This window comes from Myotis nattereri (assembly GCF_964212035.1).
Source record: "Myotis nattereri genome assembly, chromosome: 7".
Lineage (NCBI taxonomy): Eukaryota > Metazoa > Chordata > Mammalia > Chiroptera > Vespertilionidae > Myotis > Myotis nattereri.
The window spans coordinates 77,335,923-77,362,474 of record NC_138082.1 but is presented as its reverse complement, the minus strand read 5'-3'; the positions used below and the strand labels follow the sequence as shown (position 1 = coordinate 77,362,474).

The 26,552-nt window shown below is 46.1% G+C and overlaps 1 protein-coding gene across 1 annotated transcript in view; it reads right to left on the bottom strand.

Annotated features, from left to right (window-relative positions):
* The window catches only part of TMEM163 (transmembrane protein 163), a 227,395-nt gene extending 210,754 nt beyond the window's left edge, over window positions 1–16,641 (bottom strand). The window contains exons 1-2 of the mRNA XM_081095201.1: window positions 16,368–16,641; window positions 10,694–10,813 (exon numbers count right to left, since the gene is read on the bottom strand). Coding sequence (XP_080951327.1) covers window positions 10,694–10,813; window positions 16,368–16,563 — 316 coding nt within the window. The 5' untranslated portion in view covers window positions 16,564–16,641. The remainder of the gene's footprint in view (window positions 1–10,693; window positions 10,814–16,367) is intronic.
* Between the last annotated feature and the right edge of the window lie 9,911 nt (window positions 16,642–26,552).

The following is a 26,552-nucleotide window of genomic DNA, read 5'->3' as shown; positions in this document are numbered from 1 at the left end:
AAAGGGAAAAGCACCGGAAGAAAACAACACAAGAAACAAAAATGATTTTTTAACTGTTGCTAATATTTCCTCAGAAATATAAGAATTTATCATTTCAGGCCTAGCCGGGTGGCTTAGTTGGTTAGAGTATCGTTCCAATACGCCAAGGTTGCAGGTTCAATCCCAGGTCAGGGCACATACAAGAAGCAATCAGTGAATGCATAAACAAGTAAAACAATAAATAGATGTTTTTCTCTCCCTCTTTCCCTCGCTCCCTCTCCCTCTCCCTTACTCTCTATCTGTAAATAAATAAATAAATAAATAAATAAATAAATAAATAAAATTTAAAAAGTGATTGATCTCAGAGAGAGAAAGGGAGGGAAGGAGGGGGGAAGGGAAGGAGAGAAGGGGGAGAGAGAGAGAGAGACATCGATGTGAGAGCAAAACATCAGTTGCCTCCTGCATGCACCCAACTAGAGATCGAACCCACAACTTGGGTGTGTGCCCTGAAGGGAATTGAACCTGCCACCTTCTGTACAGGATGATGCTCCAACCAAACGAGCCACATCAGGGCCAGAGCAAAGAAAAGGTCATTTTAAAGGATCAATAAAACAAGAGTGGGATGATTTTTCAAAGGAACATTCAGACAATTAAAAAGAAATTTGACAATATAAATGAAAAGCTCATCAGAAAGGTAGAAAGATAAGGGACATGGAGATTTAAGTAAATAATGGGTGGCAAAAGTAGGTTTGAACTCAATTACCTTAGGAGGCAGTGAGGCTACCCAAGCAGGTCACTGAAATTCAGGTTTGTTTACTGATTTTCAAAGACTACACGAATGTGTAAATAATGAAGGCTGGCAATTTGAGCACTTAAGAGATTGCACCTAAGTGCCCTGTGCCACTGTGCCATTCTTTTGAGTTAATAAAGCTATTGTAATAATCATAACTGGCATGTCTTTCCACATGAACAACTGTAAACCTACTTTTGCCCACCCCTGTATATATAAAGGAAATTCCCTAGGAAGTAGAGGGGAAAAGAGAAGTATAGAAAGCAGGGACATGCACATATAGATGAAAAAGACCCCATCACAGCAAGTCTCGTACAAAGGATTTGGATTTAGAATAGTTTAGGGCTCTAATAGAACACTAGAAATAAGAATACAATGGAGCAAAACCCTCAAAACTCTTAAGGAACATTATTTCCTACTGAGAATTTTCTATCTCACCATTAATCGTCAAGACTATATTAAAGACATTGCTGGCTGGAAAGCTTCACCTACAATGTGGACTTTCCTAGGGAGCTAGAAAAAGATGTGTGTCCTCTTCCCACCCCACCCCACCCCCAACCACCACCACCCAAAGGCTATAAACCAGAGAAGAGAAAAGCCTGCTATCCAGAAATCCAGAAATCGGGGCCTCAGAGGGAATGAAGGGAATGCCCAGAAAGGTGGGGAGGAGCGATCCCAGGATTGAAGAAAGGGCAGCCAGAACAAATTAAAAGACATCAAGTGGCTCCAAGAGAGATTTCTTCAAGAAGAAGCTAATGGAATTACCATGCATCTGAAATGCAACAGAGAAGTGGAGGTTGAAATAGAAATGCTGAATTTGAGTTTTGTAAGAAACAGAGTCTGAGTAAAGTTAACAGGAAGAAACAAAATGGGTATTAAAACCAGAGTAAATGAAAAATCGTGCAGGGAAGAAGTAATCATTCTTCACCATATGGCTCAACGAGCAAGATTGATATAGTCATGTTAATGCCAAGCATAACTATTAGGCAAGGATGGAAATTCAGAAAGTCAGCATGTATGTGGGACCGGGAGGAGACTCGAAGAGTAAATTATCTCCTTTCATGATGGAAAGTCAAGAAATAATGCCTAAACTTAAAAAATATATACCAATAAATAGCATTAGAAAGTCCGTTGTCTCTACATATACAAGTAAATACAAGGATCAAGTAAAAGAGCTAAAGTTGTTGGGAGAGAGAGAATGGGGCGGTTGTTGTAGTTCTTAACTTTTAAAAAACTGCATCTATATTTAGAGCTCCAAAAAAAATAGCAAAAATATATTTATCTGGTTATTTTACAGTTGCTCTTTTCAGTGTCTTTTCCTTTCATGTGTTTGATTTCTTTCTGATTACTCATATTAAACATACTTATTTTACAGATTTTGTTAGATGATTCTCTTACATGGAATTTGAGTTCTGACTGGATGACTCTCAGCTCTGGTGGGCCCTGTTCTCAGCAGCTCTCATGTTGGATTGTGAGCTCATCTCTGGGGGAGATTCACCCATGGGGCACCTGCTGGGCCACAGCGAGGTTGTGCATGTGTTTCTTTCAGTTGCTCCAGGGGTATTTCCAACCTCAAACCACATGCATGTTAACATCTCAGCTTGAGGATTCCTAGGTCACATGGCTAGTGTAAACTCGTAAACTTCTACATCCTCCGCCTGGACCTGGGCATTCACTCCCCCAGCTGCCAGGAGTGAGGGTGCTGATGGCTCACAGTTCACCCCTCTTCCAGAACTGCTCTCTACCCCAGCCTCCAACTCCTACAGGACAAGCCTCCTAGTCAACAGCACTGAAGTTCAACTATCCCTCTGCCCAGTCCTGCTTCCCTTGCTTCCTTTCATGGATTATTCCCAAGAGTTTCCCCCCAGTAAACTCCTTGCAGTAAATTTCAGAGTCTCGGGGTCTATTTCCAAGGAAATCAACCTATGAAAATTCCAAACACAAATTTATATAGAGTCAGTCTCATGGTTGTGAATTCTAGTGGAAGGCTCCCCTACCCTCACTCCACACAGCTATGCTAAGGCAGACAAGCTTCCCCATCCTCCCCCTGGTCCAGTGGATGGGTTCGTTCTGGTCCACCTACCCATGAAAGGTAAAGTCCTCTAGTGAATTTACCTCATTCTGAGACCTTAGCCTCCTGCACCTGCCTGGCACTGGCCAAGGCCATTGCTATGGGCTGAACTGTGTTCCCTACAAAATGCATATGTTGAAGACCTAACCCCAGTATCTCAGAATGTGACTGCTCGTGGAGATGGAGTTTTTAAAGAGGTAATTTAAAAGAAGTCATATTGGTGGGCCCTAATCCAGTAGGACTAGTGCCCTTATAAGAAGAGATTAGGATACAGACACACAGAAGGAAGACCATGTGAAGACGCGGAGCAGATGGCCATCTACAAGCCAAGGAGAGAGGCCTCAGAATGAAACCAGTCCTGCTGACACCTTGATCTGGACTCCAACCTGGAAATTAACTTCTGTCGTCTAAGCCTCCAGTCTGTGGTGCTTTGTTATGTGCAGCCGGAGCACACTTCTGCAGCCACAGTCCTTCCCTGTGTGGACATCGTAACCCAGGCCCCTCCTACTGACACCTGACACTAGCCGCCAGCCACCGCCACCACCACCACCACCACCACCACCACCACCACCACCACCACCACCACCACCCTACCCCCGTGCTCCCACCCTGGCAGTTCTAGCTTCTGCACTCATCTAATAGCTCTGATTTTCAGCTCATTCTTTGGGGGACAGAGATGACTGAGGCTATTGGTGATGGTGTACTATCCTATCTCTAACCATTCAATGATGTCCTTTCTTATGCACCCCTATGTGTCCAACTCGGGGAAGGGTCCATCAGGTTATCTACCTACCCGCTGCCCTGTCATTTGCTCTGACATCTCTAGAGTTCACCTTCCCGCTAGACCTGAGCTCTCCAAGGGGGCAAATGGATTGTTCTACTTCCTGATGCCCTCTGCGATGCCTGGCACAGCAGCCTGGCCTTTACCAACAGGCACTAGCAATTGGATGAGCAAGTCACAAGCTGGAAGAGAGGACTGGCCCATAGGCAAGGAAGACAATGAAAAGTGAGAAACAGGTTCCTTTAAGGGGGGAAAGGACTCTCCCCCCTCCCTCTGGCTTCATCTGTGACTTTCAAATCTCAGTACCCCTACCTTGCAGCCCTCAGGACAGGGCACCAGAAAATAACCTCCTGGAAGAGAGCAGCTGCGCCAGAAATCCGCCTTCCAGAGGCAGTTCCCACAGGGCCCAGCCATTACAGGCTGGAACACCAGCAGCGCAGAAAACCCCTTCTTGTCCCACTGGCTAACCAATACAATTGGAAAGAAATACAGCAATAAGAGAAGGCCTCAGGAATTTCCCACAGGGCCTTAGCAGACCCCAGGGGCACACGGGGAGGGGCCAGGACCCACCAGGCCTCAGGAGATGAGTCCAGCTGGGGCCCACTGCCCAGCTTGCGTCACCGCTCTGGCTGTGTGACAAGGACACCCCCGTGCTAATGCAGCCTGGCCACACTTTTAATTAAATGCTGTGTGCAGAATGCAGGGGAAGGGAGGCAGACGGGCAGGCAGCTGCAGAGACCCCGCCTCCACTCCCGCTAGAAACAGCAGCGCATTGTAAGCGTGAGACTCAGGAAGATGTGATCTCCTAACACTAGCTCACCCTTGTTTACTGTGCTTTTCCTGGTAACCTCCTATAACTGACTCCCCCATTCCCACATCTTTAGTCTTTAGCTGAAGGTGGTATTAAAAGTGATGGCTTCCAAGTTACTCGGGCTTGCTGTGTCTCTCCTATGTATACAGGAGGTATACATGTTATTAAATATTTATTTGTTTGTTTTTCTCCTGCTAATCTGTCTTATGTTAGTTTGATTATTAGACAAGCCAGAAGAACCTTGAAGGGTAAAGGAAAAATTTTCCTCTGCCACACATTCATTCAAACCTCAAAATGAGCCGGAATGCATTTTCCTAAATCATTCTAACAAAGACATTAATGATATTAAAATTCTGAGTTTTGAAACAGAACTTGTGTTCTCTTTCTAGCTTCATTATTAAAACAGATTTTTAAAAGGTTTGTTCATAACAGAATTGTCATTTTCTGTGCTGCCTACCGATTACAAACAGAAGCAATTTTAAAACCAAAATAGGGATCTCTCTGAAATATTCAATATGTATTACCATCAGCATTTGGACAGGTCCATGCCGCAGTCTTTTCGCAGCAAGGGTTCAGGAATCTGGAGAAGGGACTGACGCATAAATGGATACACTAGACAAGAAATATAAATTGGGAAGGCATGGGGAGCCAGGCGGAGGCCTCACCCTCTAGTGAAGTGGGCTCTCTGAATGGCCGAACCCACGCTTTTTATTCACACGTTTTGCCTTTTAGCAAAGCAAACACACATATCAAAGGTAAAGTTTGGTAAACAGTAAAAGATTATCAGGTTAGGGGAACTGCCTTTGGCTGTTCAGCCAGTAACAGATAATAATATGCAGATTTTCAGCCCTGCTGAATATAGAAACACATCAGCCTTCTGGAACTTCTCACATTTATGATGACCTGCTGGTCTTAGCCTCCAGCAGGTCCAAAATCATGATATTACCAAGTAATATAAAAAATAGTTTACATTCCTTTCAAAGGACATATTCCTTTCAAAATACTTCCAAATCACAAACTTTGATAGTTCACCTAATTTTTCAAACTACACCAGACACATGAATGTCAACATATATAACTGATTTAGCACAGAGAACTCAGTAATACTGACCAAAGGTAGTTTTATCATTAGGTCTTTTAGAAGCTACTAATTTGAAGGAACCAGCATACCTGATTACCTGGAAACTTATACAAAGTGAAGGGAAACAGTCTTTATTTGCAATGTAGACACTATGTTAAAATATGAAATCTTACTCCTCATAAGCTTCAGATACAAGTGAGGCTTTAAGGAGCTGCTTGCAGTGCTATCCTGCCCAAGTCTGCTATGTGATTGATGTCACTGTGAGGTTTTATGGCTGACGTGATTTCACCTCTACCACCTGGCTCACCTGAACAGTGTGAATCAGTCACAAACCCTGCATGTTCTTTTGTGCTTGAATAAATTCTAAATACTCTGAACACGCCCTAGCCGGTTTGGCACAGTAATAAAGTGTTGGCCTGCAGAAAAAAAAAAAATGAAATCTTTCTAGCTGACTGAAAAAATGAGGCATCCCCAAACTCATATACATCCATAACCCTCATTCCCAAACATGCAAGAGACAACAGCATTTCTTCAGAAGATGCTCAGCTACAAATCAGTATCTATGATTGCAGAGAAATGGCCAGTGAGACGATAAAGACAGGAATTCTGACTGATCCCAGCAGTTACAGCTCCAAGACACCACCCCTGGAGAGAGAATGGCCATAAGGATGATCCAGTTGTCTCAGAAATATTTCAATGGTTTATAAAATAAATCAGACCGAGGCCTGGTGTTAAAACCACGGGTACTTATAATTTTGATATGATTTATAGCCTTAGTTTTAAAAATCATTGCTTCCCTCTATACATTTCACAGACCTTAGTCTTTCCCCTTGAAAATCACTAACCCTTGAGACAAAACTGACCAAAGTTAGTTTTATGGTTCCAAGGTCTGAGCCTCTGCCAGCTCCTGAGCCCTAAGATGAAAGGACCCCCTCAGCTACCTCCCCACCAAACCAGACAGAGGGGCACAGAAGCTGATCCCAGAGCTGTCCTCAAGACCTGAAGAAATTGGGTACTACCCTTACCTCACTTTCCACCAATCGGCTCCTAACATGTCCCCTGACCCCCAATCCATGGTGCCCTGTGGTTTTGCCTTACATGGCCTGTTAGTTACCGGCCATTCGGGAGCCAGGTCTTTTAGAGCACAAGCTCACCTAACTCCAGATTACTGTGCTCAACTACTTCAATGCATGCTCCCGATCCTAATAAAGTCCTTCCTCTACTGTAAACTTGCTCAGGCATCATCTTTTGACCAATGCACGCAGGCAAATGGACTCACACACTGGGGTCTGGTAACAGTACCTAAACAAAACTTTCAAGTTTATTCCTGAGAAATTTTTTCTAAATTATTTTCCTTCCACTTACCAAAAAGAAAGGTTTTTAAAATATATCTCAGTTAACTCATTTAACAATCTTGAGTACTGCATGCTTTTCCAGCCCCCAGGGAGATGGTAAACGACGCAGCAGTGGCAAGAAGTCGTGGTGATAAACATGATCTCTTCACCATGATTACCAGTCCTGCCAACACAGGCTCGTATGGGCACACTCTCCAAAGACTTCTGTGCCCTCTCAAACATGGGCATGTCGGGATTCTGTAGCAATTCTCTTTGAAAATATTAACTGAGTCAGCCTGACCATTTCATTTCATCCCATCTCTCCGTCAACCACATCCTCGAAGAATAAGACTGGGGCTCCTTCTGACACTTTTTAAAGAACACACTTGCTATTTCTGAAACATAAAACTTTTGCTTAGATTGTAATTTAAAAATAACTTCAGCCCTAACCGGTTTGGCTCAGTGGATAGAGCATCGGCCTGCGGACTCAAAGGTCCCAGGTTCGATTCTGGTCAAGGGCATGTACCTTGGTTGCGGGCACATCCCCAGTGGGGAGTGTGCAGGAGGCAGCTGATCAATGTTTCTCTCTCCTCAATGTTTCTAACTCTCTATCCCTCTCCCTTCCTCTCTGTAAAAAATCAATAAAATATATTTTTAAAAAATAATAACTTCAAAAGTCAACTTACATTGCTTAATCCCTATTGATTTTCTTTTCATTTGAAACTATGAAAAGGATTGCACAAAAGTGTGTCAACATGTAAAAGAAGCTTTAGGAAGGATTTTAAATATTTGATATTATTCATACATTTAGGAAACTAAAGGATAAAACCAACAACCCTAACAACACAACCAGAGACCACCCTGAGGGTTTTAAATATGAAACACACACAAAATATAGCTACGCCATATAGATGGAGTAAGGGAGCTGCCTTACTCTAAGCTGCCTGGTGAGGCTGCCAAGGTGACCGTGCTTCCAATGTCTGGCCGCCCTTTGCTCTCCTCCTATTATTACTATTAATACCTAACTAATGATGATGATAACAAATGTACGACAGAAAACAACTAAGATCACATTATTTGCCAATGCCAACATTTTAGAGGCAAGAAGTTAGAGTATTTGACTTAAATACGATGGACAAAAAAGGGGCACATACTCAACCTAATAAGCTCAGGAAAGGCCTGCATGCAGGGCTTACAAACTCAGAGACCAAAAGTAACCACACAGGATGGTCTGAACATAAAAATGCCTGAATAAAAGCTAGTCACTGCAATAATAATATCAGAGGCCTGTAGCTTCCTTGACAAAGGTCAGTCTTTACCTTAAGTGAGCCTATTGTCTTTTTTGCATCTAAGATAAGATAACATATCTTTGAAATGTCAGAGTAATCCCTTTTTTCCAGACCCACCAGGGGCACCCACAACACCAGAGCAGAGAGGATAGAACCTCTCATTGTTATCTTGTTGCCCACATACCACCTCTATGTTATGTTAACTACTCTGTACCCACAAATGTGTGTGCCTCTTGGGTTACTCTTTATTCATCTCAGATATTTCCCCACTTTGCATCCCCCCACCTCCCTAATCTACCACCAGTGAATTTCATCTACCTCCCCCCATCACCATTACCTGCCTCCTTTGATTCTAATATTCTATATAATAAAAGCCTAATATGTTAAGTGTCTGGTTGTCCGGTCAGCTGTTCAACCAATCAAAGCGTAATATGCTAATGATATGCTAAGGCCGCTCAACCACTCGCTATGATGTGCACTGACCACCAGGGGGGCAGATGCTCTGGTCCAACTGGTATTTTAGCTTGCTGCTGCAGTCTGGCCAATCAGGACTGAGCAAATCGGGCCAGACATGTTCTGGAGCCTTCCTGCAGTCCCTCCCTGGCTGGCCAACTTCCCACGTCTCTCACCACCCCAATTGTGCACCAGTGGGGTCCCTCGGGGGATGTCAGAGAGATGGTTTTGGCCCCATCACACAGGCCAGGCCGAGGGACCCCACTGGTTCACGAATTTGTGCACCAGGCCTGTAGTGTAAAATAAGCTATAAAACTGCCATTCTTCAAGGCATTTTCTCAATCCCTTAAGATTTTGCTTCCTGGCAATTGTTTTCAGATTGGCTCAAATAACTTTTATAAGACTTTCTTAGGCTGGATGTTCTTGTCAACAATACTTGCTACAACAAAGAGGTAAAATCATTTTAAAAAGAAAAAAATCCTTTTACAAAGCAACATTCTAATTCCATATGTATTATGCAATAGTCTTTTCCTAATTAAAGGAAATGGAACAAAATTTTCAAGATAACCCAACTGACCAGGCATAACATGTGAAACCAAAATTTCCTCACAATTTTTCCCTATTTTGAGATTAAGTACATCAAATGTAGTATTATTCTCCCAAAGGAAGGACTTACTCAATATTTCTTCACATTCAGGTCCCCATTCAAACACCCACACCATAAAATGGTAACAGCTCTATTAGGCACAGGGACACATCTGAATGACTGTTATTCTGTTTGCAAACCACCTCCCTTCATTCCATCCCTCTTTCCTTACATATGTAAATTACGGTGTCTGATGGAGCCTGCCAACAGCCACCACAACCAAATTACCCTCTAGGGACCTCAATCGGGCTTGTTATTCTTGTTTCAGCAGGAAAAAGGGAGGAGAGGAAGAAGCAGCTATTTTCAGGAATTATAATTCCTCTTGATTAGATTTCTGGCTCACAGCTAAATGTTTATACCCTGAAATGCATTACCTGCTGCTTCTAAATGTTTGGCTTTTATTGAGAGCCAAGATATGGCACCTACAATGTTTCTAATAGAAATTGCTTCAAGTAATATATGCCTAGTTTTGCCGGGAGCATTTGGTCAAATTCTAATATGCCCTCTAGGGAGCCAACACCAACTTCCAGCAGCAGGTCTAACGGTGCAAAATAGAATTTTAAACAACACAGAGCCCTATCTTCCAGAGGACACGGTCCTTTTCTCTCCTACTCTGAGGGTTGTCACATGATTCACTTTGTCTACTTATCACTCAGAATATAGATCTTTCTAATAAGGCAATGAACTAATCACAAAATACATTCCCCCCCCCCACCTCCCCCCCGCCCCCCCAGCATTAAAAAAACATGGTTTCTACCAGGGTTGAGCTGAAGCTGAATGTCATAGCTTACGCTTGTGAATCATTGCCCGATCAATAAGAATAAGCAGCACATGCACATTTCCATAGGCTGCAAACGTCAGCTGAGAAGCATGTCAGAGGCTTCCTAACCTGCCAGACAGGACTATCCAGAGGTGGAAAGTGTGCAGTTGTCTTCGTGTTTCTTGACTGTAATCAATGTTTTTGTTTCTGTGGCCACTGAAAGCTTGAAAGAGGACCCTCTTGTTTTTCTTTCATAAAAATATGTGCCCATGATTTTATCCCAAACCTTACACAGGTATAACTAGGGAGAAAGGAGAGGATGTACTGCAATTTGCACTCATCGGATTGCATTAGCTCAAAATAAGAATCTCAAGGATACACACTTGTCACATCAGCCCAAGCTGCAGGCAGCCACCAGGAGAATACTATTTCCCTGTCCGGCTGGCAGCTGGGATCGACTTCTACAAACCTACAACGGAAGAGAGCAAGCCTCCATTTCTTCTTCTTCACCGCGCCTTCCCTCCTCAGAGGAGAGAGGCCATTTTTCTAATTTATAAGCACCCTGACTATCCACTCATCCCCCCCAAAATTTCCTCATCAATAATAGTCAACTGAAAGCAAAAGCACACCCACAGGAGTCAGAGAATGAGACAGGCAGCCCGGGCACATCACTGATGGGCATGGCTCCCGCTACTCACTGAAGGCAGCCACGGCCAGGGCCAACGTCACGACGATGGAGAACCAGGAGACCCACAAGGCCTTCTTCCTGTAGTTCTGGGCTTCGTGAGGTTTCAGCCGGGTGCTGCTTTCTAGCAAGCCTGACAGAAAGAAGGCGAAACGGAAGTTAAGCGTTTCCTTATTAAGAAACCCACAGCCAGAGCTACACTTTCTTGTACACTACCTTGTCTTGGTTGCAAAGAAAACCAAATTCTCAGTCAAGCATTCAACATCAAAGGAGCTATGACACCATCTCTGGCCAGACAGCTGCTCACATAGCTCTCACAGGCAGGGCAGCCTCCTCACCAAGCTCCAAACTGAGGGCCCTGGGGCCACGATGTGGTTCTACAATTAGGAGAGTTTGCCTGGAAGTCGGGCTTTCCGGCACCCCTTGAGAAGACCAGAGGCTCTGGCAATGCCCGGCCTGCGTGGCTGCAGAGTAACAGCAACTGTCTCCTTTACCGGGGCCCTGCAGACCCCACCACGCTCTAACCTGCTGGTGAAGCAGCCATCCCCCAGCCCTTGGGTTAACTAGCTTGGCTCACACAGGTGCTGCTCCCTCTAACAGCTCCCTTTCGGTAGGAAAACAACACCAATAGCCCACATTTAGTGAGCCATTCAGGCTCCTCAGCTGTGGGCATTGATCTGCATTGATCCACCTGCACAGCCCCAACTGGTGAGCTGGGTTTTGCCCAAAGCAGTAAGTCATGGGATACAATGCTCACGTTGCGCCCTCAATGACGATTCACAGGAGGACCATTTCGCTTTAACCGCCACCACCCAGAGCCGCCAGACCGAAATTATATGCCACTTTTCTTCTCTCCTCTTTCTGCTTGATAGTATCTATCCCTTTGTCTCAACCATACGTCGAAAAATTCATAGAATATTAAAGTGCAGTAAATCTGCTATAGCTGGAGGTAGCTTTCCAGATAGGTCGTGTGTAAGAAAGGTTTGCTTTTTGTCTCCTAGGTTATCAACATTGACAGTCCTTGACAACAGAAAGTCGTGGCTCCCACGCGATGCCCAAGCGTCAACTGCCTGGAGTGGGAGACTGAAACACCTTCAGTATGATCCCAATTTACATTTTTTTCTTCTCCTTTGAAAACAGATCATATATGGCACATCTTGGTTACAAAGAAAACCAAATTCTCAGTCAAGCATTCGACAAAAAAGGAGCTTATGGCACCATCTCTGGCTAGACAGCTGCTCACAGGCAGGGCAGCCTTGTCACCAAGCTCCAAAAGATTAAGAAATTGATAGTCAAAGCTTAGGCACTGTTTGTAAACTAGTGTACAGTGTGCGACATGTCACACGTATGCATCCTGTAAAAGGCATCATCTTACTAGACTTAGTGAGTGGGTACCACACTAAGCCACCAGTTGTCAAAAATATAACACAAAAAACTATGTCCTGTTAAAAATTATAGCGAAGACCCTGTTAAAACATCTCAGTTCCATTTACTTCCAAGACTCAAGCACCCTGAATAAGTTCTGAACAAAACAAGAGGAAATATCGAGAGGTTGCTCAGTGAGCCCAGTTTATAGCTCAGAGATTTTGAAATAATTGAAACCTGTGGACTTACATCAGATCAAAAGATAAATAAGATTGCTAAAGGCAGGTTTAAACACAATCTCCATCATCTCACAGTAAGTACCTCCCCAAACCTTCCTTAACAAATGAATGAACTTGGATGGAAAACAGAAAAACCTCTTACGAAATTCTACCCTAGGAACAAGGGATTTCAAAGTAAAATCTCTTTGTCTACTTTTTTCTGTCCCTTTGTCTGCATCCTTTCCAGCTGCCAAAAACACCCTATTCTCATGTTCAAATATAATCACCCTTTGTCCAGTTAAAGCCGCAACCTACAAAGAGCACGCCCCACACACTCCCAATAATTTATTTCCCTTTTCCCAAATGATATAAAAATCTTCCTTTCATCTTGGAAAATTGATTTTCAGAAGGGAAGCTGTAATATTTAAGTAATGACTCAAACAAGCAGTTAATTTGCTGGGTATTTTGACAGCAACCATCTCAAGAGGTTTATCTACTGGGGGTAAAAGCAAGTAGATTTAATGTTCTAAGAGAAACACAATGATCGGCGTTTTCTATCCTGCCACATGGCATTTTTCCTTCCAAAGTCAGCAGTTCCCAACAATATGATTGACCATGTAGACCAATCTACATGCCGCACCCCTCAGGGGGCCAGCACGGCCATGAAGGGGTTTGGGATCACAGCCCACATAGGCTAGAATGCCCTGCTAAGGGGAGGCACATCTTCTTAACAGTAGGACAGTGGTTCTTCCCCTGATCTGATCCTGTGTGTAACTCCCCCATGAGATTTTTTAAATTAAAAAACTGCAGTAAGCCCTAACCGGTTTGGCTCAGTGGATAGAGCGTTGGCCTGCGGACTGAAGGGTCCCAGGTTCAATTCTGGTCAAGGGCATGTACCTTGGTTGCGGGCACATCCCCAAGAGGGGGTGTGCAGGAGGCAGCTGATCGATGTTTCTCTCTCTCATCGATGTTTCTCTCTATCCCTCTCCCTTCCTCTCTGTAAATAATCAATAAAATATATTTTAATAAATAAATAAATAACTGCAGTAAATGCGCTGGGAAGACTGTCCCTGAAGGGAGGAACTTCCCCATTTCTATCCAACCTTGGTTATTTCCTACTAGTTTTCCTCTCTAAAAACATAGCCAATACCAAGAATGGAAAATTTCTACTCCTCAAAGGGACATGGAGCTTAATTACCTACAAAGACCCAACTCATAAATGGCCTGCACACAGGTGCCTCTATTTCTGCTCCCATGTTGGCTGCATGTACACTTGAAAGCCACGGAGGTGTCATGAGAATTTCTGTTTTCAGGAAGCTGTGCCTAGAGGCAGCACAGCCTAGAGAAGCCAAGGCAGGCCTCAGGTAGTTGGCCTCCACATTCAGATTTCTAATCTCACTCCAATTTCACATATTTGCAATCTGGGCCAGGCAACAGTAAGCATAAGGTTGTATTAATGAAGGACTGTATTATTATTTAAGGGGGGGAGGGGAATACAAATGTATGTGGGGAGGTTGAAGCTATCAGAACTTCCATGCTAGTATGAATTCGTTCCAATTGCTTTCTCCTAAAGAGCTGGTCATGCTTGGATTCTCTAAAGGGGAAATTCATTGGCTGGGAAGGTAGTGGGAAATGCTGAGGCAAGGCTGGGCCCTAAGGCTTGGAGCAGAACCATGGGAAAACACTTGTGGAGAGAAGAGTGGATATTAAAAGGGAGAGAGTGAAAACACCTATGACAAATGTGGCCTATAATTTGTGTATTTAGTCCCTAAAGGTCTCAGACCACAGAGCTCTTGCTCCCTGAAGTACAAGACTCAGCCAAATGGCACTGCAGTTAGTGACACTGTGAGCTAGCTAGGTTTCTGGAACCAGCCCACATCACTAGGGGAAAATGCCTCCAAATTCCCAAAACACTCGATTATAAAGCAAGCCTTTGATCTGAGTTAGAAGCAGTCTGCAACAGGGTCCTGATAGCTCAGAAGAAAGCTAGGACAAGAGAGAAAGCCAAACATGGGTACACATCCAGGGTACCCAACCTCACATGCCTTACTTGGGCCTGGAAGCACACAAGCCAGGCATGATGGAGAGATGCACAGCAGGCAATTGCTAAGGCTCCTTTCTCCCTAAATCCTCTCACCATCAGGAAGAAGGCAGCAACAACCATTCCCAAGGGATGCAAAAATCAATATTGGAAAGATGGGGCCCCATAAGAAAAAAATAACACAAACACAAAATATTATAAACCTGCTCAGGTAACCTTCTGCTTTATTTAATAAAGATGACTCATTCGTCCTTAACTCTTTGCTGTCAGGAATAGGTTAAACAAAAGAATGTCACACTATCAGCTTTCAATGCCAGGAAGCACTGGGTCTTTGGGAGACAGGGTTCGTCCTAACAGAGAGGCTGTGTGTGGCATGCACAGCTTTCACAAAGTAACAGTTTATGAACAGTGAATGCTTTCACGCTATAACATAATGAAAAGTGAAATTCAGTAGACCAGTGGAAAATAACCTTAAGAACAAATTCAGATGGGCTTTTTACAGTTGAGCGTGGACTACAAAATGATGCTAAGTATCAACTCACCCTAGCACTTTCTGCCCTCCCATCATTTAATGGGGTGGGGAGAACTAGGCCAGCCAGCTCTTGCAGATGACCTGCAATGCTACAAAAATAAACCCAGCTCAGACTTGTCTTTCTTCACTACCAAATTTGTAAATACTACCAAGTTCGTTGCAGAGGGAACAGTAATCAACACCACTTATAACAAAACTGACAGGTCCTGTTGGGTGCTCGGTGCCTGTGATGTCACCCATCATCAACTCGAAAATAACAGTCAGTCCTGTGAGAATCCCACCAGAAACTGCCACACGGGTGCCGAGCTCTGTGCAACCTGAGCGGCTCCAGTTCTCGCCGCGCTCCAGGCCTGTTCAGCCTGTGCTCAGGGAACTGCTGTTTCCATGTCATTCTATTTCCCCGGCTTATGGTTTAACATTTCTAACAGGGAAGAGATCGTGCATCTGCACACTAAACCGGAATAAAAATGTACAGGAGATACTAAGAATAGGACAGAAACCTGCTAAGATAAAAATATAAAAACCCGCCACAGCCAACAAAAATCAGGCGTCCAAGAAAACGGGTGGAAGTGGCGAGGAGCCCGGCTCCCCGGGAAGGGCCTGGCGGCAGGAATCCCGCTTCGGCCACTGGCGGGTTTTCACAGAACCACTGGATCCATTTGAGCGGGTAGATTTGGACTTGGATTCGGTGACAAGCAGAAAAAATACAGACGTGGCCAAGAACAGAGCTTCGAGCGGAAAGAAACAAGGGAGGGAGAGAAAGAGGAATGGAGGAGAGAGACGCGGGAATGCACCGGGGAGTCTCCCCCGTTTCATGCGGGCAACTCGAAGGGGCTTCGGCTGTCCGTGGGGAGGTGGGGTTTGGCCTCCCGGGAAAGGGGCCTTTGGGAGGTCCGGGGCCAGTGCCTTGGGAGCGAACCTGAAGGAGGTGGGCACGGCGCTCTGGGAACCACCGGGTTTCGGTGCATTCATTCATCCAGGTGAGGCTGGTAGCCCAAACCCAGGTGTCACAGCCTCTGCCCTCACCCCCGGACTCCTCACGGTAAACGGGGTCCCCGGTAAATGAAGGTCGGGGTCTGCCGACTCCCCTTGGCCGGGGAGGGCGGCCCGGCGGCCGCTAAGGGACTCTCCAGGCTCACCCCGCAGAGGGAAGTCATCCCGGAGCCCGCGAAGTCGGAGGGGCTGGGGCGGAGGACGCACCGGGCGCAGGTGCCTCCCAGCGGAGAGGGGGCTGCCGTCCCCAGGGGCGCTCAGCTCCAAAAGCAAAAAACCGCCTCCCGCAAACTTTTCCAGGGGGCGCCGAGGGGCAGGGGCCGCGGCCGGCCGAGAGGAGGGCGCGGGCTCCTGCGGGTTTCCCCTGGAGGCAGCCGGTCCCCGGGTTCCGAGGCGGCACCGCCCGGGGAGGTGGGGCTGCTGTTCTCTGCTCCCCGCTCCTTCGCTGGGAGGTCCCTGCTCGGCGCCCAACCCAACCCGGGAGCGGGGAGCGGGGAGCTGCCGGGGGCAGGGGCCGGGGACCCGGCGGCGCGCTCACCTCGGTCCTCCAGCCCGTCGTTGAACTGGCCGCTCTGGCTGATCCGCAGCTGCTGCCCCTCCTCGGGCTGCGGCGGCTCGCGCGCTGGGGGGCTCAGCGGGCCGGGGGCAGCGGCCAAGGGCGCGTGGCCCCGGGTCCGTGGCGGGGCGACGGGGCCCGGAGGGCTGCGGCGCTCGCTGCCCGCTGCCGTCTCCATGGCGCGGGGCTGCGGATCCCAGCGGCGACGAGGAGAGCGGCGGGGATTCTAGCCAGAAGTGCGGGGCTCGGAGGCTGTGAGCCGGCGGAGGGACGGACGGACGGACAGCGCCGGGAGGGAGGGAGGCGGCGCCGCGAGTGTGGAGGTGCGCCGGCTGCAGGGGCGGGGGTGCCGGGAGCCGCGCGCCCGTGGCCGGGGCCGCGGAGTGGCTGCCGCGCTCCGCCCCCTGGGGCAGGTGCCGCGGCGGGGACCCGCCCCGAGGCCCCCGAGCCGAACCCGCGCGCCGAGACCGTGTGGACGGAAGGATTCGGCGGCCCAGTCGCGCCCGGGAACTACGGGGGCGCACCGGCCGGGCCTAGCGAGGGGTTGACGGGAGCCCTGCTCCGCTCGCGCCGCGTGCCCAGAGGGGAACCCCCGGCCCGGTTTCCCCTGCCGTCCGGGAAGCCCGCGGCCGCGCTCGGGCCGGAGGGCGGGCAGCGCCCTAATTTGGCATCTCTCCCCGCTGGAACCGCACGGGCGCGGGGCGGGGCTGGGTCTCCGCCTGGGCTGCCGTCCTCGCCGCCCATCCCGGGAAAACCAGGTTCACCTGCTCCCGAGCCGTCGGCCGGGCTTCCCTGGAGGCTTTGATTGCCCTCCCAGCCCCTCCTTTCAGCACCAACATAGGGGGCCGAGCAGCCTTGGATCACTCGGCTCTAGGAAATGTTTGGGTCCCCAGGCTCCCCACGGCGACTCTCCTTGGGCCTTTGTCCCAGCCAGCGCCCCCCCCCCCAACCCCCCGCTGGCTGTGTTCCCTCTGAGTCTCGCCGGCCCTTCGGATTCGAAGCCTGTCCCGCGCGGCGGCAGTCCCCTCCACTGACCGCGCGGAGCTCAGACCCGTGCACCCTGCGGCTGGTCCCCGCAGCGAAGGGCAGCCGGGTCCACGCCAGGCCGGGGCCCAGCCCGCTCTCCGTCAGCCCCAGAGGTTCAGAGGCCGACAGGCCGTTTGTCAGATTTATCCTGATTTCAATAGTATCAACATCCAAATTAGATTTCATTTTTAAATAGAAATTTGTTTTAGATTTCGTCTTTAAAATCAATGAGCTATAAAATGCCGATTCCTTATTTAAAACCTGCCTACTTTGGGGGGTAGGCACTCTGTTGTTTTTTTCTTTTGTTTTGTTTTGGTTTTGGTGGGGGTTTTTTTTGTAGAATAAGCTTTCTTTTGCCTGCGATTGAAATCGCAATAGGATTTAAATGCCTTTGTGGTGTCACCGGTGGGAATGTCACTAGAAAAGGGAAGAGGATTTAATTTCATGTGAGATCCCTGGGTAGGAATGAGAAGATTTGAGTTGATGTTGGCCAACTCACTTTACCTATTTGATCACTAATTTCGTGGCTACAAACTGAAAGAGTTGGACTAGGTCATTTCATAGGCCCCTTCTTCTAGGAAAAGAAGGTGGGAGGGAGCAAAGTAAGAAAGAAGGAACATTTTTTTTAATGCTATGATTACTTGGATAAAAAAAAAGAAAAAGAAAAATTCTACCTACCTCCCAATCTTTGTTCTGTCCTTGAAGGTAGACAAACCTTCAGGTGTTTGCAGACACACAAACCACCTCCTTGCTCTCTCCCACACAGACTTCTTCCCTCCAGGTTTCCCCCTGTCCAGGCTCTCAAACATTTGAATCATCTGGGGCAGTGGTTGGCAAAGTCATTAGTCAACAGAGCCAAATATCAACAGTACTTCTTCAAAATACACTTGCCCAGGCCGAAAACCAACTTCTGCGAATGGGCCACGAAGTTTCAATCACACTGTACGTGTGCCCGCACGTGGTATTTTGTGGAAGAGCCACATTCAAGGGGCCAAAAAGCCGCATGTGGCTCATGAGCCACAGTTTGCCGACCACCGATCTGGGGAGTTTAAGAACCAAAATGCCCAGGGCTCTCCCACTGCTGGAGATCCCACAGCGTTGTGATGGAATTGGTCTGACCCGGGACCTGGGCATCAGTATTTTTTAAGCTCACTCCCCTTTCTAAAGTCATCTGGGAAGCCTTTGTTTGTTCGTTTGTTTAAATGCTGGCTCCTGGTTGCTTTGAGATTCTGATTAAGGAGATCTGAAATCTGGATGAAAATCTTCATTTACATCTATCTCTCTGTCACACACACACACACACACACACACACACACCTCAAGGTCTGTCTGTGTTCTCTCAAAGGAGCAAGTATCTTTGTTCTTTCCTCTGGTTCTCAATTAGTTCCCTAGTCCAGAACATCCAGGTGTGAGTGTGCAGATGAACACCAGGATTCTTGTTAAAATGCAGATTCTAACTCAGCAGACCTGGGTTGGAGGTTGAGAGTTCTAGCAAACCTCCGGGCGCTGCTGACACTGTGGTCTGAAGGCCACACTTTTGAGAAGTAAGAATCTAGGAGTTAATTATTATTCCTGGGATAAATATATATTCTCAAGTTCCAGATGCCCTGGTTCAATCCTTGTCTCCTCCAGAAAGATTTCTCTGACTCCAGCTCTCCCTGGCAGCTCCTTTTTGTGAACGGTGAGTGTTTAATTATTCACGGCCTGTTTCACGTGTGAGGCAGTGATTGCGCTGCCTGCCTGATCCCATCTGCACTCACCCACATCTACCTGGACGCCAAGGACACAATGTTCCCCAAACAATCTCTGCTGATTCACCGGCAGAGAGTATTAGCTTACATTCTTGGAGGACATAATGCGTGCCACGCATCTTGCTAAGTGTTTTACCTGCATTGTCTCCCTCACTCAACTATCTTCGTTTTTTACAAAGAGACCACAGCAAGTCTCCTGTTAAGCTCTTCTAGCACCGCAGCCCACACCGGTACTGCCCCCTAGCGGGCATTTTGGAAATTTGCAGTTGCTTTAATTGGTTACCACAATGATAGGAGGAAGGGGCGGGGCACTGGCGTTTAGTTGAGGGTGGACAGGGATACAGGTTCCCCCACGCACAGGAATTCGCAGCACACTGATTGCTTGTGCCCCACATGGCTTTCATACGTCAGACTGGACACTTGGACCATTTAAAATGTGCTTCTAATTACATTAGAACTTTAATTCTGTTTTACATATAAGCACAAAATAGTTTTGCACCACTTAAATGCACGCTGTTGTGGAACAAAAGCAAAAAAAGAGTCCAGAGGCTTTGCTGGAAATGAATGATAAAAATTCACAAGAGTCTCCGGGTTTTCAAACTGGAAACATAGCTGAAGTCTTCTGAAGAAGAAAGGTTAGGGTTCTTATAGTAAAAACTACATTCTTGAGGATAATCTGCCCTGAATTCTTAGCCTTAAGATTGGTTCAGAGAAGTTATCACTGAAATCTAGGCAGTCCAAATGATGGTCTTAGGAGATTGGCACCAGGTGTGTATCTAGGACTGAAAATTTAAAAGTTTAAAGTCCCAGACTAGTTAAAAAAAAAATGGAATCATTTCCTCATGCCTCAACGTACTTAATTTTAGTAATTTAGCATCTTAACTATAGTGACTCCATTTTATTTCTTCACTCTACTCCTTACTTTCTCCTTTTTGACCAGGATTTGTTTCTCAGAAAACATCATAAATCAAACAAAATGTTTTAATGTGCATCGATGCCAAGGTGGCAATGCCTTCTTTGGGTCCATTATGTCCCTCGGAGGGGGGGATATAGGCTAGAGATATGCTTTTCATAAATGAGTGTGTAGTCAGCTCAATATGTGTGCCAATACTGAGGTTAAAGCATTAAGAAGGACCCATAAAGACATTGTTATTACACACTAGTTTCAGAAAGCAGTCTCAGTCTTGAGTATAGGTCAGTTCAGTAAACAGCTGTCTCTTATTTCAGGAGGTGATGCTGCAGATGGCTCCCACAGTTAGGGCTATGGTCTGTGATACAAGCAGTCGGGTGTTTAATAAGAGGCATCTCTATGGAAACAAAAGAAAAACAACGGTTAGCAATTGAAGCACACTTAATCCCAGTCTCTGAGTGCTGAAGGCAGCCAGTAGACTTCTAGGTGTCTGGCTCAAAGCATCTTCAGATGGAGTGAAGGCGGACAGGGACAGTCTGATAGTTCAACTGGTCTGCAGTTTGAATGTCACTGGTGATTTTTCTGCAACCGGCACAAAGATTGTCCATATATGAGCTGTTGTGGCGACTTCTCTGAAGTTGTTATCAGATGTCGCACTGTAGCTTGCATGGCTTTGGGAAAGTGCGGTTTTGATTCTCAATGATTTCAAGTCAAAAGATGGCAGAGAAATTGGAAGCATGCATTTGCAGAATGAGAGCCAGATGCTGGAGGAAACTGGAAGAATTCAGGATCCAATCCAGCTCACAGGTAGGAACAAAACCTCAAAAGACAATGAACAGTACTGGAATCTAATATCCACAAAGGGATATTACTGACACACAATCTTCCTCTAAAATCGCTCTCATTTTTACCAAAGATAGCCAAATTAAGAATACTTTGCTTATAAAACAAGTCTTGTTTCAATAAACTTGGTCTGTTGTTTACATAGGAGCCACAAGAATAGTAATTAACTATATAGCTCTTTTAACTCTGCTTAGCTGTTTTTGTTTTGTTTTGTTTTGTTTTGTTTTTGTTGTTGTCTTTTCATAAAGAATCATGAGGTTGAACTTTAAAAGGTCTCTCAAAACCAGAAAAGCCAAGGCAAGGACTTGCCATCAGACTTTGCCTGTAATATCTATAGATTTGGGTGAGTTCCTCTCTCCTTGAGTCTCCCAAAATATTTCAAGTTCTTACACCTGACTGATAGTGACTCCATTTTTAAAAAAATATATTTTATTGATTTTTTTACAGAGAGGAAGGGAGAGGGATAGAGAGTTAGAAACATTGATGAGAGAGAAACATCGATCAGCTGCCTCCTGCACACCCCCTACTGGGGATGTGCCCACAACCAAGGTACATGCCCTTGACTGGAATCGAACCCGGGACCCTTGAGTCCGCAGGCCGATGCTCTATACACTGAACCAAACCGGTCAGGGCGCCATTTTATCTCTTTACTGGATTTTCTGTAAATGCAACTACAATCCTATGCCTCATAACAATGAAGGACTTCCTATATACCAGTGATCCCATAATATTATAGTGCAGCCGAAAATTTGGTATCACCTAGTGACATCATAGCCATCTTAGCCCTTGTAATGCATCACACAAATATTTGTCATTGTATTACAATTGCCTACAGTATTCAGTGCAGTGACATGCTGTACAGGTTTTTAGCCTAGGAGATGTAGGGGAACAGAATTTGTCACCCCCAAAAATGCTTCTGGGGTGGCTGGGAAGTTCTAGGCCTAGACTTGGGTAGCACTTGCTTTGTAATAACTTATTAAGCCATACATTTGATTTGCATGGTTTTCAGTGTCTGTGTTTTAATTTACAATTCACATATTTACAAAAATTCTATCCAGAATAAACATATCTATTGTGAGGGGTGGGTCTTTCTTGGCTAAAGCATTTGGACTGAACCCACCAGTTTGCCAGGGGAACTGCATCTGCAGGACACTCATCTCACCCGCTGAATGGCAAAGCAGAGGTGCGGAAGAGGGCACTGAGGAGAATAAAGAGCAAAGGCAGCTGAATGAAATAAGGGAATTAAATAAGCTCAAAAACTTTCATTTTCTTCTGCTCATATAAACAAAAGTTTATGGCATCCACTCTCCCCTGATTCTCCTCCTACCCCCTCTGCCCTCCCCAGAACCCCAGGCCCATGAAGCCAACTGCCCCTGGACATCTTCCCCTGAGTAAGCCAGGAAAACTCAATGTGACCAAAAGCAGAACCTCATTATCTTCCCCCAGACAACCTGTGCATCTTCAACCTCCTTTCACTGGCGAATTGCAGCGCGATTCACAGTTATCTTGAGCCTGATCTTAAAATTACCCCCCTTAACTTTACTCCTCCTCAACCTCAAAAGCAGCAGGTGACTAACCTGTGTTGATTCCACCTTTTTAGCACCCCTTATATCACTCCACCTTTTCAACCATGCTCCTATTGTTTAATTGTGGACCCTCTTGCCATCTCTCACCTGTATTATTGCAGTAGTTTCCTGGCCAATATGTCTTCCTCTGGTCCAGCTCTAACCATGGTGCTCTTCTGTCTGCTATTGTTTACAGCAGGAGTGGGCCCTAATCCATCATGACTGGTGTTCTTATGAGAGCAGGAGAGCAGGACACAGACACACAAAGGAAAGACTATTTAAAGATGCAGGGAAAAGGTGACATCTACAAACTAAGGAGAGAAGTCTCAGAAGAAACTAACCCTGCTGAAACCTCGATCCTGGACTTCCAGCCTCCAGAATTGAGAGAATATAAATGCCTTTTGTTTAAGCCACCAAGTCTGTGGTACTTTCTTATGGTAACCCTAGCACACTAATGCAATTCCCAAACCGAAGCTTGCGATGAAGACTCCTGACTGGGACCAATGGAGCCCCTTGACTTTCCAGCCCTGTCTGGGTGACACTTGGGTCCCTTCTCCCCTGTGTCCTCTCGGACTCTGGTGAGAGGTATTTCCTCTTTCCTGTCTCTCTAACCCAGTGGTCTTCCATCTTGACTGCATTTTAGTCAAGCCCTTCTAAGACATTCTGAATTAATTATTCTGGAATGAGGCCTGCACATCAATTATTTTTAATTTGTCCAAGTGAATCTTACATGCAGACAAAGGGAGAACCACCAGTCCAGCCCCTGCCATTTTCCAAAAGTGAGGCTGTCCTCATACTCACCAGCACTTAGCAAGAGCCTCCTCACATCTCAGTCTGCTTCCAACACACAGTCACCAGTTCTAAAACAAGAGTCATGTCCTTCTCCAGCTAAAAATCCATCAATATCTCCTCATTAATTCAGGTTTATGTTACAAGCTCATTAGCCTCACATCCAAAGTCCTCCATGCTCTGGCCTCTGAGGGCCTCTGCACCTTTATCCCATCTCCCCCCTTGGGCCCTAAGCTCCAGCCACGCTCACATCCTGGCCCCCCTGAATCTCCAAGCACTCTCACACCTCTGCTTCACCCTTGCTTTCCCCCTGCCTGGAAAGCCTGGCTAATGCCTTTAGTTCAGTGATGACATGGTCTGGCCAATCTTCTCTGACACTGTCCCCATGCCCAGACTAGCAGGTGAGCTTCCCTCCTTTTCCAGAAGCCAACAGCACATGCCTCTGCCAGAGCACAAATGGCACTGTTTGTAATTATTACATGCCTGTCCCTTTTGCCTGACTGTACCCATCCCCCTTCTCCGCCTTTCTGGGTCCCAACCCAGTGCATATATACACAGGAGGGCATGAATGAATGAATGAATGAGTGAATACCTTGCTCTTTTCCAGTTTTGCGCATCACTCAATGCCTGCTGTCTCATTGCCACCCACAAATGGGCTTGGTCTCTCAGTTCTGACATTCCTCCTTGCTGTTATGTTCAATGCCTACTTAAATCCCAAGTAACTAGTTATACCAGGACTCACGCAGCCCACAACTAGCAGTGAGAATAGCTAATAGAATCAGAGCTACTCTGGGCCAGGCACTTTCCATTCTTTAATATTCACAACAGCAATACAGAGTAATTATTATCATCTCCATTTTGCAGCTGAGGAAACTGAGGTTCAGAGTGAAAGCAACTTTCCCAGGGTCACACAGCTGGGGGTGGCTGAGCCACAACTAGAACCTCAGAATTGGGCTCCACACACTCCAGCCCTTTCTGCCTGGCCAGGTGACAATCCACTGGAAAGAGATGTGGCTGGGTAGGTAGGAAGGAGGAATGGCTGCCAAGATCAAGCTGAAAAAGTAACTCAGTTCCCAGGAATGAGCCCTGGTGTGGAACCCCAATTCTATAGCCATCAGCATGTCTGCCACGGGCCATGGTGCACCCAAGTGACCTGTCCATAGTGCCGCCCTCCATCAATTAGATTTAGAATGTGCAATCCACACAAAAGGGCTTTTGCCTGTTCAGTTCATTGATGTATCCCAAGTGCCTAGAACAGTGTCTGGTGTAAGGAAGATGTTCAATAAATATTTGTTGCTTAAATGAAAGGAGGAGTGAATTAACAACATTCACTGTTAAAAATACTCAATGTCACCCTGACCAGTTTGGCTCAGTGGCTAGAGCGTCAGCCTGCGGACTCAAGGATCCCAGGTTCGATTCCGGTCAAGGGCATGTGCCTTGGTTGTGGTCACATCCCCAGTGGGCGGTGTACAGGAGGCAGCTGATCGGTGTTTCTCTCTCATGGATGTTTCCAACTCTCTATCCCTCTCCCTTCCTCTCGGTAAAAAAATCAATAAAATATATTTTAAGAAAAATACTCAACGTCCTCCTCAGCACTGTGTAGACTTTTAGAACCCAGTTCTCCAATGAACCCACATATAAGGGTTGAAATGTTTGTTCTCTCTTCTCTGTGATATATTCTCTACCTTTTCTCATGTGGATACTAAAAATTACAAATACCCATTGGGCAGAAATGCACATTAAGATCTGGTGAAAAAAAAAGTCCTAATGTTACTTTAACTCCAAAATAGCCATCCTCTTGTGGTGCTACCTCCTGAGACCGAGTGGCTTTGTAGCTGTTTATAAACTTGAAAATTGGTTCTTATTCATCACCAAGAGCTGTTGCTCATCACCTTGACTCTGACTTTCAAGTCCCTTCTGAGTTCGACCTTGAGTTCTCATCTCATGATGTCAACACCATTGAAAGAGGCTCAAATTGTTCCATATACAAACAAAATATGAGCAAGGAAGACCCCTTCTATGACTTTTTAATCTAAACCAGTGGTTCTCAACCTTCCTAATGGTATGACCCTTTAATACAGTTCCTCATGTTGTGGTGACCCCCAACCATAAAATTATTTTCGTTGCTACTTCATAACTGTAATTTTGCTACTGTTATGAATCGTAATGTAAATATCTGATATGCAGGATGTATTTAGGCGGCCCCTATGAAAGAGTCATTTGACCTCCAAAGGGGTCGCGACCCACAGGTTGAGAACCGCTGTTCTAGAGGCTCCAGGGGAGAATCCATTCCTTGCCTCTTCCAGCTTCTCCAAGTTGCTGGCACTCCTTGGCTTCTGGACACATCACTTCAATCTCTGTTTTCATGGTCAGGTCACCTTCTCTTTATGACTCTGATCCTTGTGCCTCCCTCTTAGAAGTACATTTGCTATAACTTTAAGCCCACTGAATACTCCAGGATAGTTTCCCCATCTCAAACCCTTAATTTAATCACATCAGCAAAGTCTCTTTTGCTATATAAGAGTCTTGGAGATTAGGACATGGGCCATTATCCAGGATGTGAGAGGAAGGAGCCAGGCCTACGACTGAGGTCTCTCAGCTGCTCCTGTTTATCTACCTGGTTCTCAGGTGAGGCCTCTCTGTCATTCAAGATTAAGCTCCCACCCCAGGTTCTGTTGAGAAGTTTAATGTGTTCTACAAGCTTGGGCTAACTCCTCTGCCATATCTTGTCAAGGTCACCTCTAACCTACACCATTGAATTCCTAATTTCACTTGCATCTCAAGTACCACAAATGTTCTCTTGGCTCCTTGTCCTTTCCTATTCTGTGCTGATGCAGACATGGGACTCAGTTCCTTTCCTTGAATTGCCTCAAACCATTCAAAGAGGCAATTACTATCATTCATGTGTATGTTCATTCATTTATTCATTCATTTAGAGTTCTCCAAGGGGACTGAGTCCTAGTTGCCCACAGGGGCGACTGACTTGATAAAACACTCCTATCTGTTTTCATCTTTTCTCTGTCTCACTTTCCAACCCCATTGCCTGCATTCTTGAGATTACTTCCCAAATTAATGATTTGTATTCAAATTCTTATCTCAGGATGTGCCCCTGAGGTAACTCAAACCAAGGCAATAGGCAAAAATCAGTCCACTAGAATTAGCAATCTCAGTGAGGACAGAGTGCCAAAAGCACCTGTGATATCATGCACTTAACTTCCAGAAGGACATGAGTCCTTCTGGATGTTAAGGGGATAAGGACCCCATAGCACAGTTAGCCAGGGAT